This window comes from Anarrhichthys ocellatus, unplaced genomic scaffold, assembly GCF_004355925.1.
Source record: "Anarrhichthys ocellatus isolate YVR2014 unplaced genomic scaffold, GSC_Weel_1.0 scaffold2, whole genome shotgun sequence".
Classification (NCBI taxonomy): Eukaryota; Metazoa; Chordata; class Actinopteri; order Perciformes; family Anarhichadidae; genus Anarrhichthys; species Anarrhichthys ocellatus.
The window spans coordinates 13,610,504-13,625,011 of NW_022280032.1; the positions used below are offsets into that span (position 1 = coordinate 13,610,504).

At 39.9% G+C, this 14,508-nt stretch overlaps 1 protein-coding gene across 2 annotated transcripts in view; it reads right to left on the reverse strand.

Moving 5' to 3' along the window:
- rfx4 (regulatory factor X, 4) overlaps window positions 1-14,447 on the reverse strand; it is a 17,768-nt gene extending 3,321 nt beyond the window's left edge. The window contains exons 1-17 of one of the 2 annotated variants that reach the window (XM_031858934.1): window positions 14,244-14,447; window positions 11,841-11,927; window positions 11,584-11,644; window positions 8,434-8,557; window positions 7,051-7,112; window positions 6,384-6,597; window positions 5,834-5,911; window positions 5,505-5,668; window positions 4,572-4,672; window positions 4,402-4,460; window positions 4,150-4,294; window positions 3,698-3,792; window positions 3,077-3,194; window positions 1,527-1,646; window positions 1,059-1,220; window positions 788-947; window positions 570-705 (exon numbers count right to left, since the gene is read on the reverse strand). In XM_031858934.1, the coding sequence (XP_031714794.1) occupies window positions 570-705; window positions 788-947; window positions 1,059-1,220; window positions 1,527-1,646; window positions 3,077-3,194; window positions 3,698-3,792; window positions 4,150-4,294; window positions 4,402-4,460; window positions 4,572-4,672; window positions 5,505-5,668; window positions 5,834-5,911; window positions 6,384-6,597; window positions 7,051-7,112; window positions 8,434-8,557; window positions 11,584-11,644; window positions 11,841-11,927; window positions 14,244-14,286 (1,929 nt within the window). In that variant the 5' untranslated portion in view covers window positions 14,287-14,447. The remainder of the gene's footprint in view (window positions 1-569; window positions 706-787; window positions 948-1,058; window positions 1,221-1,526; window positions 1,647-3,076; window positions 3,195-3,697; window positions 3,793-4,149; window positions 4,295-4,401; window positions 4,461-4,571; window positions 4,673-5,504; window positions 5,669-5,833; window positions 5,912-6,383; window positions 6,598-7,050; window positions 7,113-8,433; window positions 8,558-11,583; window positions 11,645-11,840; window positions 11,928-14,243) is intronic. The other variant, XM_031858945.1, reaches the window with a different exon arrangement.
- Window positions 14,448-14,508: the final 61 nt, after the last annotated feature.

The window sequence follows — 14,508 nt, forward strand, 5'->3', positions numbered from 1 at the left end:
ACACACACACACACACACACACACACACACACACACACACACACACAGTCTCTATGGCCATCAGCGTAATCTGCAGCTTTCACTGGACTTGATACTTGTACTTTACTTTAGTATTTCCATTTAATGCTACTTTACTCTTATACTTATCTATATTTCAGAGGTAAATATTGAACGTTTGACTCCAGTTACATAGAACTAGTTATGTTGCAGATTAAGATTTTACATAGAAAATAGATGATCTTATAAAATATGAAGAACTGTTATAGATGAAACCACCCAACAGTAAGTAGAAACTTAGTCCACCTCGACCAACTGCAATTTTAAATTACAAATCATATGTTATGTATTTTATGTATCAATAATACTAACACGCATAATAACACATAATACTCTGAAAAGGTTCATTTTGCAGAAAGATTATTTTAACTTTTGAATGTTTAAGTACATTTTTGTGGATAATACCTCTGTATGTTCAAACATACAAAGGCTCAAACTGATCCACATTCACTTAGAACATTCCTTAATTGATTTAAAATGCTATTAAACCTCAGTTCTTCACTGGGACTGACCTGTGCAGATGACCGGTAGGCGGAATAGTGGAGGGGGGCTGTGATCGCCGGCTCGTGGGCCAGACTGGGATACTGGCTCTGGATGGAGTGAGGATGCTGGTTGGCATAGCTGCCATAGTTGTAGCTCCCAGTATACCTAGAATGGAGGTGGTAGAAAACCCATCAAAGAAATTCTCCAACAAAAAGAAAATGAATCTTAATACCAAAATCATAATTACCCATGCTCCTCTCTGTAGACAGGCATCCGGGGGGTGGAGGATGGTGGTGGGACTGGAGCGCTGTTACTCATACAGGACAGCTGCTGTCCGGCCTCTGGAGTGGAGCCGCCGGCTGTTGTCACTGTGTATGTAAGGGACCAGGTATATGACTGAACAGCGCCTGGTAGACACATATATGGACACAAAGAGAATGTGTTGGCTCAAAGAAACTATGTGCAGTGAGACTTCTGCTTATTTAGGATGTCTGTGTGACCTGTGAGGCCTGTCTAACCTGTGGTGGGGGTGACTCCGGTGTACTCCGGGGACACGGCTGCTGTGGGGGAGCTGGCCGAGGAAACGCCCACAGAGTGGACTGACCGAGCGGGAGAGTAAGATCCTGGAGACGGGGAGGTTGGGGTGGTTTCTGTCAGCGGGAATTCCTCCTCTCTCTCTGCTGAAGGTGTAAAGAGAGGACAGACCATTACACAATCTACTACAGTGAGAAAATATGCAGTTATGTTCGAAAGGGTTGAACTCTTTTGTCAGTTGTACCTGAATGTATACAAGTAAAAAAAAGCAGTCCAAAACCAAAGCTATTTAGCAAATCTTCACAATTCCTGAGCTGGAACTGAATGTTTGGGATTTAACGATTAAAAGAAATAACGGTACTTAATTCTTGGAAACCTCTTACTACTACACAAGATATTTTTCAGCTGTTCTGTCGTTATTTACTGATTAGACCTCCAGGTAGCAGTCTTACCTGTGCTGCCCTCTACCTTCATGGCCTTCATGAGGTCGTTGGCTCTCTCCTGGCAGTGCAGGGACTCCAGCAGGTAAAGCACATAATCATCAAACATGAGGTGGATCAGGTGGAAGGACCCTGCGTACGGATAGGACAGGATGAGTTCTTTACCGATAAAGAAAACTCAGAGGTGATATGGAAGTTATTGTGTGGAAGTGCATGCTGACAGTGAGACTTGGTTATGTGGAAAAAAACCAAAGGGCTATTTGTGTTTAGGGTTAGGGACATAAAGGATGATGACCGTGAAGACTGAAGGATTTCTAAAGCAAGGGTGATGACATCACATCCTGCAGACTGACAGGAGGACCGCTGTTATTAAAAAGAAGCGAGTGCGCTTGTTTCCGTGTACAGAGTCAGTGCCAGAAATATGTCAGCTGACCCCGGGGTCACACGGAAGATGAGACCGTGGCATGTGAGGGAGTGTCACAATTGTGTCATTGTGCGGGTCGCTGTTTGCCGCCGTGCGCACAATAAACACTTGTGGCTATTCAAGGGAGCGGGTTGTAACACTGACCGGTTATAAAATGGAAAAGACAGGCAAACACATCAAGAGAGGGGAGGGGAGGCTTTTGTTAATTAGCTGTTTGTGCACAGAGACCTGTTTTATCAAAACACTGCAACCAGCTGTGTCTTTGATATTCACAGACAGGGCCAAAGGACACAAGTAGAGGAAAGAGAAGCCATTTTCTTTTCTTTCATCTTTACAACTCTTCACTTATTGCAAACCTTGAGGGGTGCACAACAATCTATCAAAGTGGCCATTTTACTTGTTTTTCCGTTCTCTTTATTTCAGACATGAGATCCACACTTTACAGGAATCGAGAAATGGTTATTTGGTTGCACTGAACCGTGTATGAAGTTCATAAACGTACACCAGTTTTCAGTTCAGTGGTGATATGGACATCAATGTCAGATGTCTGAACCGCAGCTCACTGGAATATCGTTAACTGGGACATTTTACATGAACATCTCTGGATTAAGGAGTGCAAAATCTTTATTTTGGTATGATTTATTTTGTGTGTGTATTATTCAGTATGCTCAGCGCAAATTATTCCTCATGCAAAAAACAACAAACTTCTGCCTAATGTGAAGCAGGATTTAACAAAAAGTCATAGTGTGCACAGTTAACTCGGCTATAGCTACAGAAACAATCAGGTTTAATGCTCTTTTGTTTATGATGTGATTTGAAGTCTATTTCATGTTTTTTCTCTCATTATATTATTATTTAAGGGCTACACTTGATGATGATTTCATCTGGATGGATACTAATAAAAAGCTTGAGTTGTAAGTTAGGAAAAGAGCTTTTATTTTTATATTTGCAATGTAAGAAGTTGTGTTTTTATCTGACACGTTTCACCACTACAATGGTATCTGTGGACCCTTGTATGTGCATGACACAATAAACTACAATAAATTAATTTTCTCTACACTCATGAAGCATTGTCAAAGTTGTGTATTTCCGGCTGTCTGTTGCATTAAGGAATGATGACAAAGCATGAGCAGCTCACCAAAGCTGGGCGCGCTGTGGAGGGTCATATCCCGGATGACTCTGGTACCAAAACACGACCACATCAGCAGGAACTGTTGGGCCACCTTCTTCAGGCACCCGGGCCTCTTCCCTGCCACCTAGAGAGAACATTTCCATGTGAAAAGAGGGGGAAGGGTCGGGATGCCGGCGTAGAATTAACCCCTGGGTCCACATTGGGGCTTAACCCTCAGGAACGAAAAACATGTCAACAAGTCAACTATTTAATTTGCCCCCAGAGACACGCCCTCCTATTGAAAACTATTGTCTGGGCAGTCCAAGATGTTGCCAGGGCGACCAAATTTTACAAGCCCATATCTGGCACATAATGGACGCAAATGGGAAGCTTGAAGACATCATTAACTGAGAGGATTGCAACGCAAGTGCCTCTGTGTGAGAAAGACACGCAGAGGCGGGTCCCTTTCAGCCGCAGGTGTATTTTTTAAGGGCAAAATAACAAGACTTCTGCTGCGCAAACACTTGAAACGTTTAGTTAAAATCACCTCTCAGCATCTAACATAGAAAATACATCAACTTTATCAGTGCAAAATGAACAAAGTCCTATTTTTCTCGAATGAGTGAAAAAAAGTAAATGCTATCTGACCTTGACGACACAGCGATCCACCATCAAGTCCAGCCACTCGATGTACGCCTCGATTGGAGACTGCTCCTCCAATAGACGGTCAAACTCCTGATACACTGTGACAGGAGGGAGAACGTCAGGTTACATTGTACTTTACGTCACTTGAAAACTAAGAAAACTGAAAAATATGAATGCAAATGGCATTTTTATGCGACAAATGCTACGTATCAGTGACCTCTGATCCCGTTGGGACTGATTCGGAGGAGTGAGAATGGAGTGAATTGGAGATGCTCCGCAGGGTGTTTCAGAGGAGTGTGAACTTGTTTAACCTCTTGGTCTCCATCATTAATGCTTTGACTCTGCTGGTCGTGGGAATGATTGTCCCTCGTTGTGTCGTTTGCGTGGCAGTAAAGTGTAATTCTCCGTCTGGCTGGGTGTGTTTGAGTGGAATCAGTTTAAAAGCAAGGACTTACAGTGGATAATAAGCTGCCTGTGCTCCTCTTGTGAGTCCTCCATGGTGTAAAGTGTCTGCTTGGTGATGCTGTTCAAGTCCACATTCCTCCAGTCCTCCAGCATTTGAAAGGTGATGTCGGCACTGTTTATCACAGTCCGTGACGCCTGGGGACAGATAAATCGACAATATTACAAGAGCATACCCATATCCCTTATCAGCTGTGTTTGTTCATATGGATTTTATTAAAAAACATTCAGACCAGGATAGGCACCTGACATAGATGGTTTAATGATGTTTGCCGCTTTAGAATCTGAGAAAATCTCCTGGATACTGGAAACAAAAAAGGAGAATAAATACGGTTACTCCTGTGAGTGTCATCATTTAAACTTTCTGTTTAAAAATAGCAATTTTCAAGATATGAGATGTGGATTTTATACCTACATTCAAATTTGATATTCCTCAGGTTTTCAGGAAGGTCATGAAGTGCTATTTTGAGCCACTCATCAAGCTGTTTGGCAAATTTTCGAATAACCTGAGTCAAACTGTGTGGATAAAAGAAAACGTGAACATAGTCACTACATTAGACACCATTTATAATTACCATTCAGCCTATTAAACAATCAATCTTTTAGTCTAAAAACTGTATAAAAAAGTGAGGTCTTTAAATTACAGAGCAACCTCAATCTGAGGTGTGGTGAAAAGTAAGTGGATCAAAATCACTGTTTCTAAGCACAAAAATGAATTTTTACACAAACAAGATATTCATACTTTCGTATTTGACAGAAAAGAAGCAAATGGTTTATTTGGGAAGCTGGAACCAGATAAATGATGGTGTTTTTGCCCGTTAAACTATACGACGATAAGCAGACTTTGTCAACTGACTAACTGAGAAGTTGACCCATCATTTCAGTCTGACATTTAAATTACAATAAATAAAAGCTACATTTTAATTGTGCTTAAACATCCAGACCAAAGCAAAACCTTTAACTTATTTTTTTTAATTAGAGTGAACCTCACTGATGTTCATGCCGATCATTACGCAAAACATGCAGTGGAACTGCAAAATTAGTTCTACACAAAAATACTCAAAAATGATGCCGTTAATATAGTCAAAAGTATACTATAGCAAGAAGGCCATTAAGCATTAAAGTGAATAGTATTATTCATAATAATGAAACAGCTATATTCCCTGAACTAAATGATAACTATGACAGTGTTAATGTAGCAGCTTGAATTCACACTGCAAAATAAACATCTGTTGTACCGTCAATGCAATAAACAAAACATGGCATCCTATGTAATCTCAGTAACAACAGATAAGAAAATGGTATCGATTCATTCATTCTAAGAGTGAAGGGTACAACTGGTGCTCACCTGTCAGGCAGTGCTTGCAGGACGGTGGGCATCAGCACCCCAGAGATGGCCTTGTAGAGGATGGAGTCGCAAACCCCGACTATGTTTACCACGGTGTTGGAGCCGAGGACGGGCAGCATGTGGGACGGCATGCCCTGCCAGAAGTGCAGCAAGAAGCTTTGGACCTGAAAGTACCACACAGACACACACACACCATTCAATGTCATAGGAAATAAAAGTTATTTGTTTAACATTTTAAAAGTGATAGGAGCTAGTTACATGCAATCAAACATTTAGTTTGGTGAAACAGAATTGGATCTGTAAAATGGTCTAAAACAAAAGAAACTTGCCTCATCAAAGTTGGCTCGGATAACAGTGTCCAGTATCCTTTGACAGTGCGTTCTGTACATCATGATGAAGGTTGACACCTGTGGGCAACAACAGAGTATTAACCTAATTGCATCACAACGTAACTGCTTTTTCTCTCTTTTGGGGAAAGTAAAAAGAACAAAGTGGTACAAAAACAAGAGAATAAATCTTGTAAAAAGCATATGAACCAATAAATACATGTTACAGGTCTAGGCAGGAGCGGAGTAATATAAAACGAGCTTTAGAGATCAGCAAAACACAAACCATTTAAAATCACGGCCCCTCTTTAAAAGCCGGACAGCTAGTGCCTGTCCTTTGTCCATTGCTAGATCTTATTATCTCCCCCAAAAGATTAAGAGTTAGTGAAGAGCCAGCATATAAATCCTCAAGGTCCTTCTCTAAATGCAAACCCAGTGAAGGTCCCAGGCAGATAAAAGGCTGGAGCCAGAGGGGGCGCAGAGATGGTGAGATGGCAGGGAGAGGTGGGAAGGGGGGTGGCTGGAAGGATGGACTTTTAAAACTCCTGTTTACCCTCTCTTCTGAAAGGCTGGCGGGCAAATTTAGGTCTTTGACATTTGGAAACTCTGGCAGGAGCGTTCCCAGTTTGGAGCGCGGTGAATACGCCACTGTCTGCTTCGTGACCTCTTTCTTCCCCGTCTCGTTCACCCACGCCGCTCCCTTTTTGGAGTACATCACATCATAATACTGAGAGGTCTCCTTCACAGCTATGCCGTAGTAGTGGTACCTGAGGAGAGCAGAGGGACATCTTTTAAGTACAAAGACTTAAAACTACAGCGATAGAAAACTGCAAAAGCAAAACTTCAAACACAATTTATAAAAACATTGCTTAAAAAGTTAGTTTAATCAGATTTTAACGTGTTTTTCTCTGATTTTGTGTTTTGTTTATATAGTTTGGAAGAACAAAATAATCTTATTGAAAGGTATATGTAGTCAGATGTTTACTACTATCAGACTACATCGACCACAATGGAAATATGTTATTTTAACTTTCAGTGATTCGTGCTTTAATCTTGTTCGTGTTGTATGTTGTTTATAGGTTGTTTCATTTAGTAGACTCTCTTTCTGCATGTCCATACTCCAAATTATTGTTTTGTTTGGGTTTTTTGGGGGGAGAGGGTTTGTGAATATGTGTGTAACATGTAGGTAGTTCACCAAAGAATAAACCAAACCAACTTACTTGGACTGCCCTCTTGTCCCAAGTCTTCTGGTAGTTAACGCTGGAAACTGTTGCCTTATGATCTGTTCAGTGTAGGAGAGAAAACATTAGTCAGTGTTCTGGCACTGAAGAGTGACAGGTTGAACTTTTTGGAGGATGTTATATAATGTATACATCAGCATTTCATAGTAATTCATTTGAGTAAAGAGGAAAAAGAAAAGGATATGTAAACAGGTGACACGAGGTACCAAATACGCTCTTTATAAAGTATTAACTTGTGTGTATTTTTCAGAGGAAAAAAATGGGGAAATGTTTCATAAAGTTTGTCAATTCAACAACAACACGAAAGTCTCATAGCCGTTTTCACAGGGAGGTCTGTGAGGGGAAAAAAAAAGCTTTGAGAGCCATCCATTTATGACATCCAGGGGTATTACTTTTTTTTGTCCTATATCAACAGTCTCCCCTCATATATCCACCCGCCCATCCTCTCTTCTTCTCACTCTCTTTCTCCTCTCCACTCCCTCCTTCTTCCTTTCCTCTCTTTTTGTCCAAAGAGATTGGCTCCTTGGTCCAACTCCTGGTGCAGAAACTTTAGCAAACAGTGTAGCTCTCCATTGTGTGGGATGAAAAAAGAGGCCAAGCTGTGAAGTTTCTGTCAGGCCCCGCTTGATAAATGAGCAGACAGGGAGGCAGTCCGGGCCCTCTCTCGTTTTTTTGTCCTGAATCAATGAAGCCTTCCTAAAGGACACCCCACACTGCTCCAGCCACTGATCTAACATTCCGCAACATCTCACCCTTCCAAATTTCCTTTAATTACACATTAATCCAGGCCCCTTCTCTTTTTCAATATCTTCCGACAGGAGCTGCGGAGGGGTGGGGGTGGGGGTGGGGGTGGGCCGGGTTGGGGGGTTGGGGCCGGAGGTCCAGGGTACAGCGGATGGCTGGGGGTAGGAAGGCTGAGGAAGTTCTTGGGGTTGTGGGAACAGACGAAAGCACATCTCCTTTGGCTCTAGATTATGTGTTCAGTGAACGGCCGCAGAGCTTTGCTCGCTTCACACTGAGCTGCATTTGATATTACTTCAACAGCAGCCAAAAACAAACCCCAGCCCAGGCATGAAATGGTCAGACTAATGCTGATTTAGTGCATGAGATTATTGCTTTCATACATCATCCACATGTTGTTGTTGTATCTTCTCCCGTTGAGTCATTTTGCTCTGGTTACTTTAAACTTACCCTGCATGTATGAATGTATATTTAAACTCTAAAAAGACCACAGATGTAGTTCATGGCTTGCATGCGTTTTCAAGACAATTCAAAATGTTTTTGAGTTAAAACTGAATTCTGGAGGGAACGATAAGTTGCCAGACTGTTTAATCTTCATTTCCACTGATGTTTGATTCTTACCTTTCCGAAGCTGGCTGCGTTCACAGGCTGTGTGTCATGCTTTTCACTGAAGTCTAGGTAATGCATGTAGAGGGCACTTCGGGGGATACACACACCTTCAGCTATCTCATAGTTCTCTTCTAGCCTGTGGATGATAATGGGAATTATCAGTGCACAACAAAATCGAATATGGTTGTGACATAAAGGGAAAAATGGGCAGTAATTTAAGTCGGCCATTTTTAAGAAGCCAGATTACATTCATGTCAGCTACACTAATAACTGTAGTGAAATAAGTAACTATTTGATCATATTAAACTATATGATGCTAAAGTATCAATCAATCCGCATGTGTACTGCGGCACACAACTTTACATGTGTCACATTTACCTGACACTAAGCATGACATCACAGATACCACTGATTGCATAATCACACAGACATTAACAACTGCTCTTGGGGGAATATGTACGTGTGTAACAGACCAAAAATCCAAAAGATCATTTCCCCGATGATAGTAAGCGATCTTGTCTAATTAACAGCCACACTGTAAAAATTATGATAAATTCCAGGCAGCGCAAAATGTTTGATGTGTTCTGGAGGGGGAGTTGTTGCAGTGATAAGGAATGCGTGTCACCACTTGGCTACCAAGCACTCCACATACCTGCATTTTCGTGTAATTTTCCCAACATAAGTGGTTGCATTTCATTAGTTTTACATTGATCTGATTTGTTCAACTTTTGATCTGTTTTCAGTTCCTGTATAAGGGTTGCGTTGGTTTTAGTCTAATCTGGCATTACTGTGTCCACTTGGTTAAAGTCGTTTATGTGTGGAAAACACTCAGTAAATGGTTTCCGGTGCACATCATATGTCATGTAGCTATATAATTGATTTGCATTACTGAAAATCAAAACACAGCTTTCTGTATTTGTCAGTGTCTGTTTCTTGTAATTGTTTTTAATCATTTTATCCTGCTTAAAGTTTCACGTTTTGTATTTTATTTACTTTTTATTCTTTGTTTTTACTGTAAAGCCCTTTGTAACTTGATAACCCGTTAGCATGTCAGTGCTGCATTGCTTTAAGTTTGTATTTAACCTAAAGCCTCTTTGCTGCCAATAAATCATCAGATTGTATATCATAGTTTGCTAATAAAAGCATACACACATATAAAATCACAATGTGTACAACTTACAAGTATCAACAAAAGGTCAAATAACTAAATAAGAATGGACCCAAATCTGAGCCTTGAGGTACACCAGCATCATGTGGTATTAACCATGACAACACAACCTTTCCTGTTTGAGGTACTATTTCACCTGTTTTGTGGCACATTTAGATATTAAGGTAATTCGATTTTTACCAATGAGAAAAAAAAGAAAAGAAAAGGTTCTAATAGGTCTGTAAGTGTTATTGATGACGATGACGTGGCAGCCATATATGAAAACTAGTGTATATTTTAAAATGAGTGAAAACATTTGTGTTCCAATTGTTTGGAATAACTCCTTCACTAATAAATCAACAGCGGAAACCATCCTGTGCAGTTTGTACCAGGTCACTTCTCTGATGGTCTGAACAGAAATCTGATGTTTAAATGAGCAACAGATTGATAATAAAGAGGTGTGAGGTCCAGAATGACCTGCACAGACTCAACAGACTACATATTCAATCCTGACGCCATTGACCCTGCATCATGACTAAAATAAAGAATATATATTTCACTGACGAATTCTCCGTTAATTCCTTCAGTTGTCATCACATATATTTAGCTTGTACCCACTGCTTCACTTATAATGTTGACTTATTTGACTTTCTGAGCTTTTGTAACCTTATCTCTCAGTCCTAAATAAATGCCTCTTGTATTGAACATTATTCTTGGAGGATTTATATGGCTACTGTGAGAGCCCGCTCCTGTCGTTTTACGAGCCGTGACTGTATTGTCTCAGTGAGCCGTGGGAAATGATCTCTATGACCCGACTTACATTTCCTTTGACTCAGAAAGCTGTCGTCGGAATCACATTCATACAATAATTACGGCCATTTCATTTTCAGTGAAATAACAGCCATTCAACTTTATTTAGAAATAACTGCATTTTCACTAATGTTCTGTGCTGCTCTGGTTTAAATATATAAAGCTAATTTTAGTAACTTCTCTGAAAATCTAATGCAAATTGTGGCCAAACAGTCATGTGACCAAACATATTCTTCCCGGTTGAACAATGAAAACCAACAAAAATCAATCAAAAACTCATAACTATGGTTACTTTTACTGTTTTTACATTGTGCTAAAATGTAAGTACATTTTGTTGTAGATTTCCCTAGAAACATAAAAAAGTCTCCATATGCACAGTGAAATTATTACAGAGGCCAATGACATTATCATTTATGTCTATAATGCTTCTCTATAAAAAAAAATATATACATTGACCCAACTAATGTTCCTCACACTGGGTTTCAGTCCCCCACCGCGCAGCTTAAATCAGTATAAATATTCATTTAAGATCATGTTGAATGCTTAAGTAAATGGGGTCATTGGTCACGGGGCTCTGCAATAGGCAGGCACTTTACAACTAGAGGCATGTGTGGGGTTTGAATTTTATACATGCGAAGGATATGAAAGATCTGTTGCATGTCGAAGCTGCAGCACTTTTTAATCTGTCTGTGTTCGATGTCTCTATTGTTCAACAGCATCATGGAGTCAAAATCAAACTTCCCCGGGAGGACAAATAAAACATAAACTCTCATCTGATCAGTTTGTCATGGTCAGATGCAAGCCTACAATTTAAACTCAAATTATCATACATGTTGTTAAAATACAAAATTAATTCAAACAAAGGGAAAAAAAACAAACATTTCACAAACATGTCGTCACTTACATCTGTGTTTGTGGCTCAACAGCACGTAATGTAAATCTTGTAATAAGACCAGAAATGTAACCAGTGTGTAGAGAATGTGGTGTTTATCTGTGTGAGTCATGTAAAACAATTCAAATAAATGCAATTTTCACATCAAATGCGAACCGATAAATTGGAAATTGTAGACTTGATATATTCGGCGAGTGGGTTACTAATAATTATGGCTTTTTTTTTTAGAAGACTGGCAACATCGTTTTTACATTATTCACCATACTTGCATTTGATTAGACTAAAGAAAAATACAATATACAAGACAACTTACCATTCCAGAGTAGCCGGTGTCGAATGTGGTTTGGAGGCTCTGTTGTTTTCTTTTTCTTCATCTGTAACATACAACACATTATGGATTTTAGGGGCAAAACTAAGTTTATACAACCAACTCAATGGGCAAAACCTAAACTTTTTGAAAAACTGTTAAATGACATTCATTGAACTAAACCCATTAACTATAAGATTGATAAATGATGTTTAACAACAGTTCAGTCAGTAGGTTTAGTGTAACAGTGTTCGCCTGCTTACGTTCATCGTTGGACATGTTCCCCAGAGACGCGTGACTGGAATATCGCTTGCTCTCACTCTCGTTGAGGCATCTTTCAATCCAACTCTCTACAAAAGACATGATGGATCACAGATCACAAACTGGAATATGACGCCTTTTAGTACAACTCAGAAAAATTATTTAAATAAATCTGGTCAAAATAATATGATTTTTTTTAAAATATGTAACCGTGGGCCTTTTAATTGTCCTTTAGCTAAAACATAAGTTTGTAGCAGTTTGGGTCAATTTCTTTGTATTAATTTAAACGGAAACTGTTCATTTAAAAACTCACTTTCTGAAAGTGAACTCATTTTGTCCTGCAGCAGAATAGAGCCGAAGCTGTATTTACATGAACAGTGAAAATCACCGCCCATACAGGACACTTTAAATGTCCCTAATGTGACAAGGCGAGCTGACTACAATCGATTGTATGGGCAGCGATGCAGCCATGGCTCTATTTGAGCTGTTTTCACCAGGGCGGCAGGAATCCAGCATTGTTCCCAGGAGACTACAAGCGTACACACTCGCTTAAAAGAGCCTGTGCACATTACTGAAGCATTCTGGTGGAATAGAGGCCATTGTGCTGCTTTAATTTCTACTTAGAAATAGCTCAACATGTGTGCTTTCTGTGACCGAGCAGCAGCAAAACACCAAAGCTTTTCATGTAGAAACAGCCTGATACGTAGAGTGGAAATCCATTTAAAATTCCTCTTTCAAGAAAGGTATTTAGTATATGATGAATGTAATTAAGGGAAATAGACTGCACATTATTATTATTATTCATCTTGTTCGTTTTCTGAGTTTAAATTGTGTTTTTTTTAACAATAAGCTAAATCTTCTTTAGGAGCCACCAAGCAGAGCAATGGAATAAAAAGTAAAACATTTTCCATTAAATCTGCTGAAGACTTGATGGACCCTAAAATACAAATGAGCAGTCAAAACTGCCTAAGTAAAAAAAAAAACTCCTTAACTAGTAACTTAACAAAATAAAACTCTCAGCTAAATATTTCTTTAAAATGTGTTTTTTCCTGCATGTCAACTGACAACAATCCCCATAGCAGCTGTTGCTAGGACAGACTTTTGGCAGGACGAGCTGTTGGTGCAGCTCATGAGGGGATTGAGAGGAGGTCACACATAATCAAAAGTTTTAAAAGTCTACAGGCTCGGTGAGGAATCTACACCTCCATGTTTGTCACGTGTTGATAGAAAACGTCCGACTGCAGTTAAGAGTCCCGTCACCGCCGCACAAACTCACGGCCCTCTGAACCGACGTGGGAGGACTTCTTTTCCTCCACGCTAGAGAACATCATCATTGGAAGCTCTTTAATGGTCTCAATTGCTGCGATTGTGATTATCATCACCTTTAATATATTGCCACCTGATTTATAATACTCTACATGTCAATTAAAATGCTTGTTGCACAATCTAAATAAAAACCGCCTGTAAATGTCAATCTGAACTCTGAATAAGAGAACACCAGTGTCACTGACGGCTTTCTGACACGTCTCATTATTTGCCCGACAGCATTTGCTTCTGTTTAACTAAAAAAAAAAAACTGGAAATGAAAAAGTGAATCCACTGAAGTGAAGCTAATTCTCCACAGAGGCTCAGATCTCAAGCTTCATTTGCCACAGGAACAGATAAGTTGGGGATCTAAATAACTGGATTAAATTTGATCAACACTCATTTATTTACACACACGCAGGGCTGAACTAGTCTGCCCTGCTGCACCTGCACACCTCCAAGAAATTAATTTGTATTCTTTAACCAATGATTTAATTCTATCAATCATATTTACTCATTTTAATAAATTGTGATAAAAATAACTGTTGCATGATTTGTTTAGTCGTCAGTTTTTAAGTTGAATAAAAGCTTTAGTTTTCCAATTTTGGACGAAAAATAAACAGAAAAAATTGTTGAGTGAAGATGCATAATACTTTAAAGGCCACCATGATGTGCACTCTCTTTTGTCATTTCTTCTCTGCTAAAGATGAATCCAGAATTTTACAATTTGTTTTTTCTGAAAACAGCAAGAAGCTACTTGACCGAGCCAATCATGAAAATATTCAAAGGCTATTTCCCTGCTTTCTGTCAGTAAGTGACACACTTATGACATAACAGCACTCCTCATAAATGTGCATGACCAACAACACACACTTATAAATAACTTCAGAAATTAAGAAATTAAATAAGTGATCAAAAGGTTAAAAAAAAAAAAAATGAACAACCGAGCATCCAGACACTGCCTCTGTATGACTGAAGAGAAAGTTTGAGACTTCCAGAGCAGCAGCAGATTCAGAAGCTCACACAATGTTTCTGAACAGAAGCTGGTTCTCTCAACACATCCAGACAAAGCAAAGCGAGCAGAGATTAACAGGACTGACCTGTGGAATCCATATCAGGCTCCTCCAGCAGCCCGCAATGCATCCTCTTCCCATCAACGACACTGGTTCCTCCAAGAAAATGGCTTAGTGCACGTTTCCCCCTCCTCGGCGGCTCTCCCCTTGTCTCGCTCAGTGTTTCCGTGACCACTGCCCGTCACAGGAGATGTTGAGGATCTGAGGTTCGCCCAGAGAGGGGTGGTGTTGGCGGAGGAGAAGGGGGGGGAGGTGGGAATAAGGGAGGAAAGGGGGGTAGAGACTCCAGAAA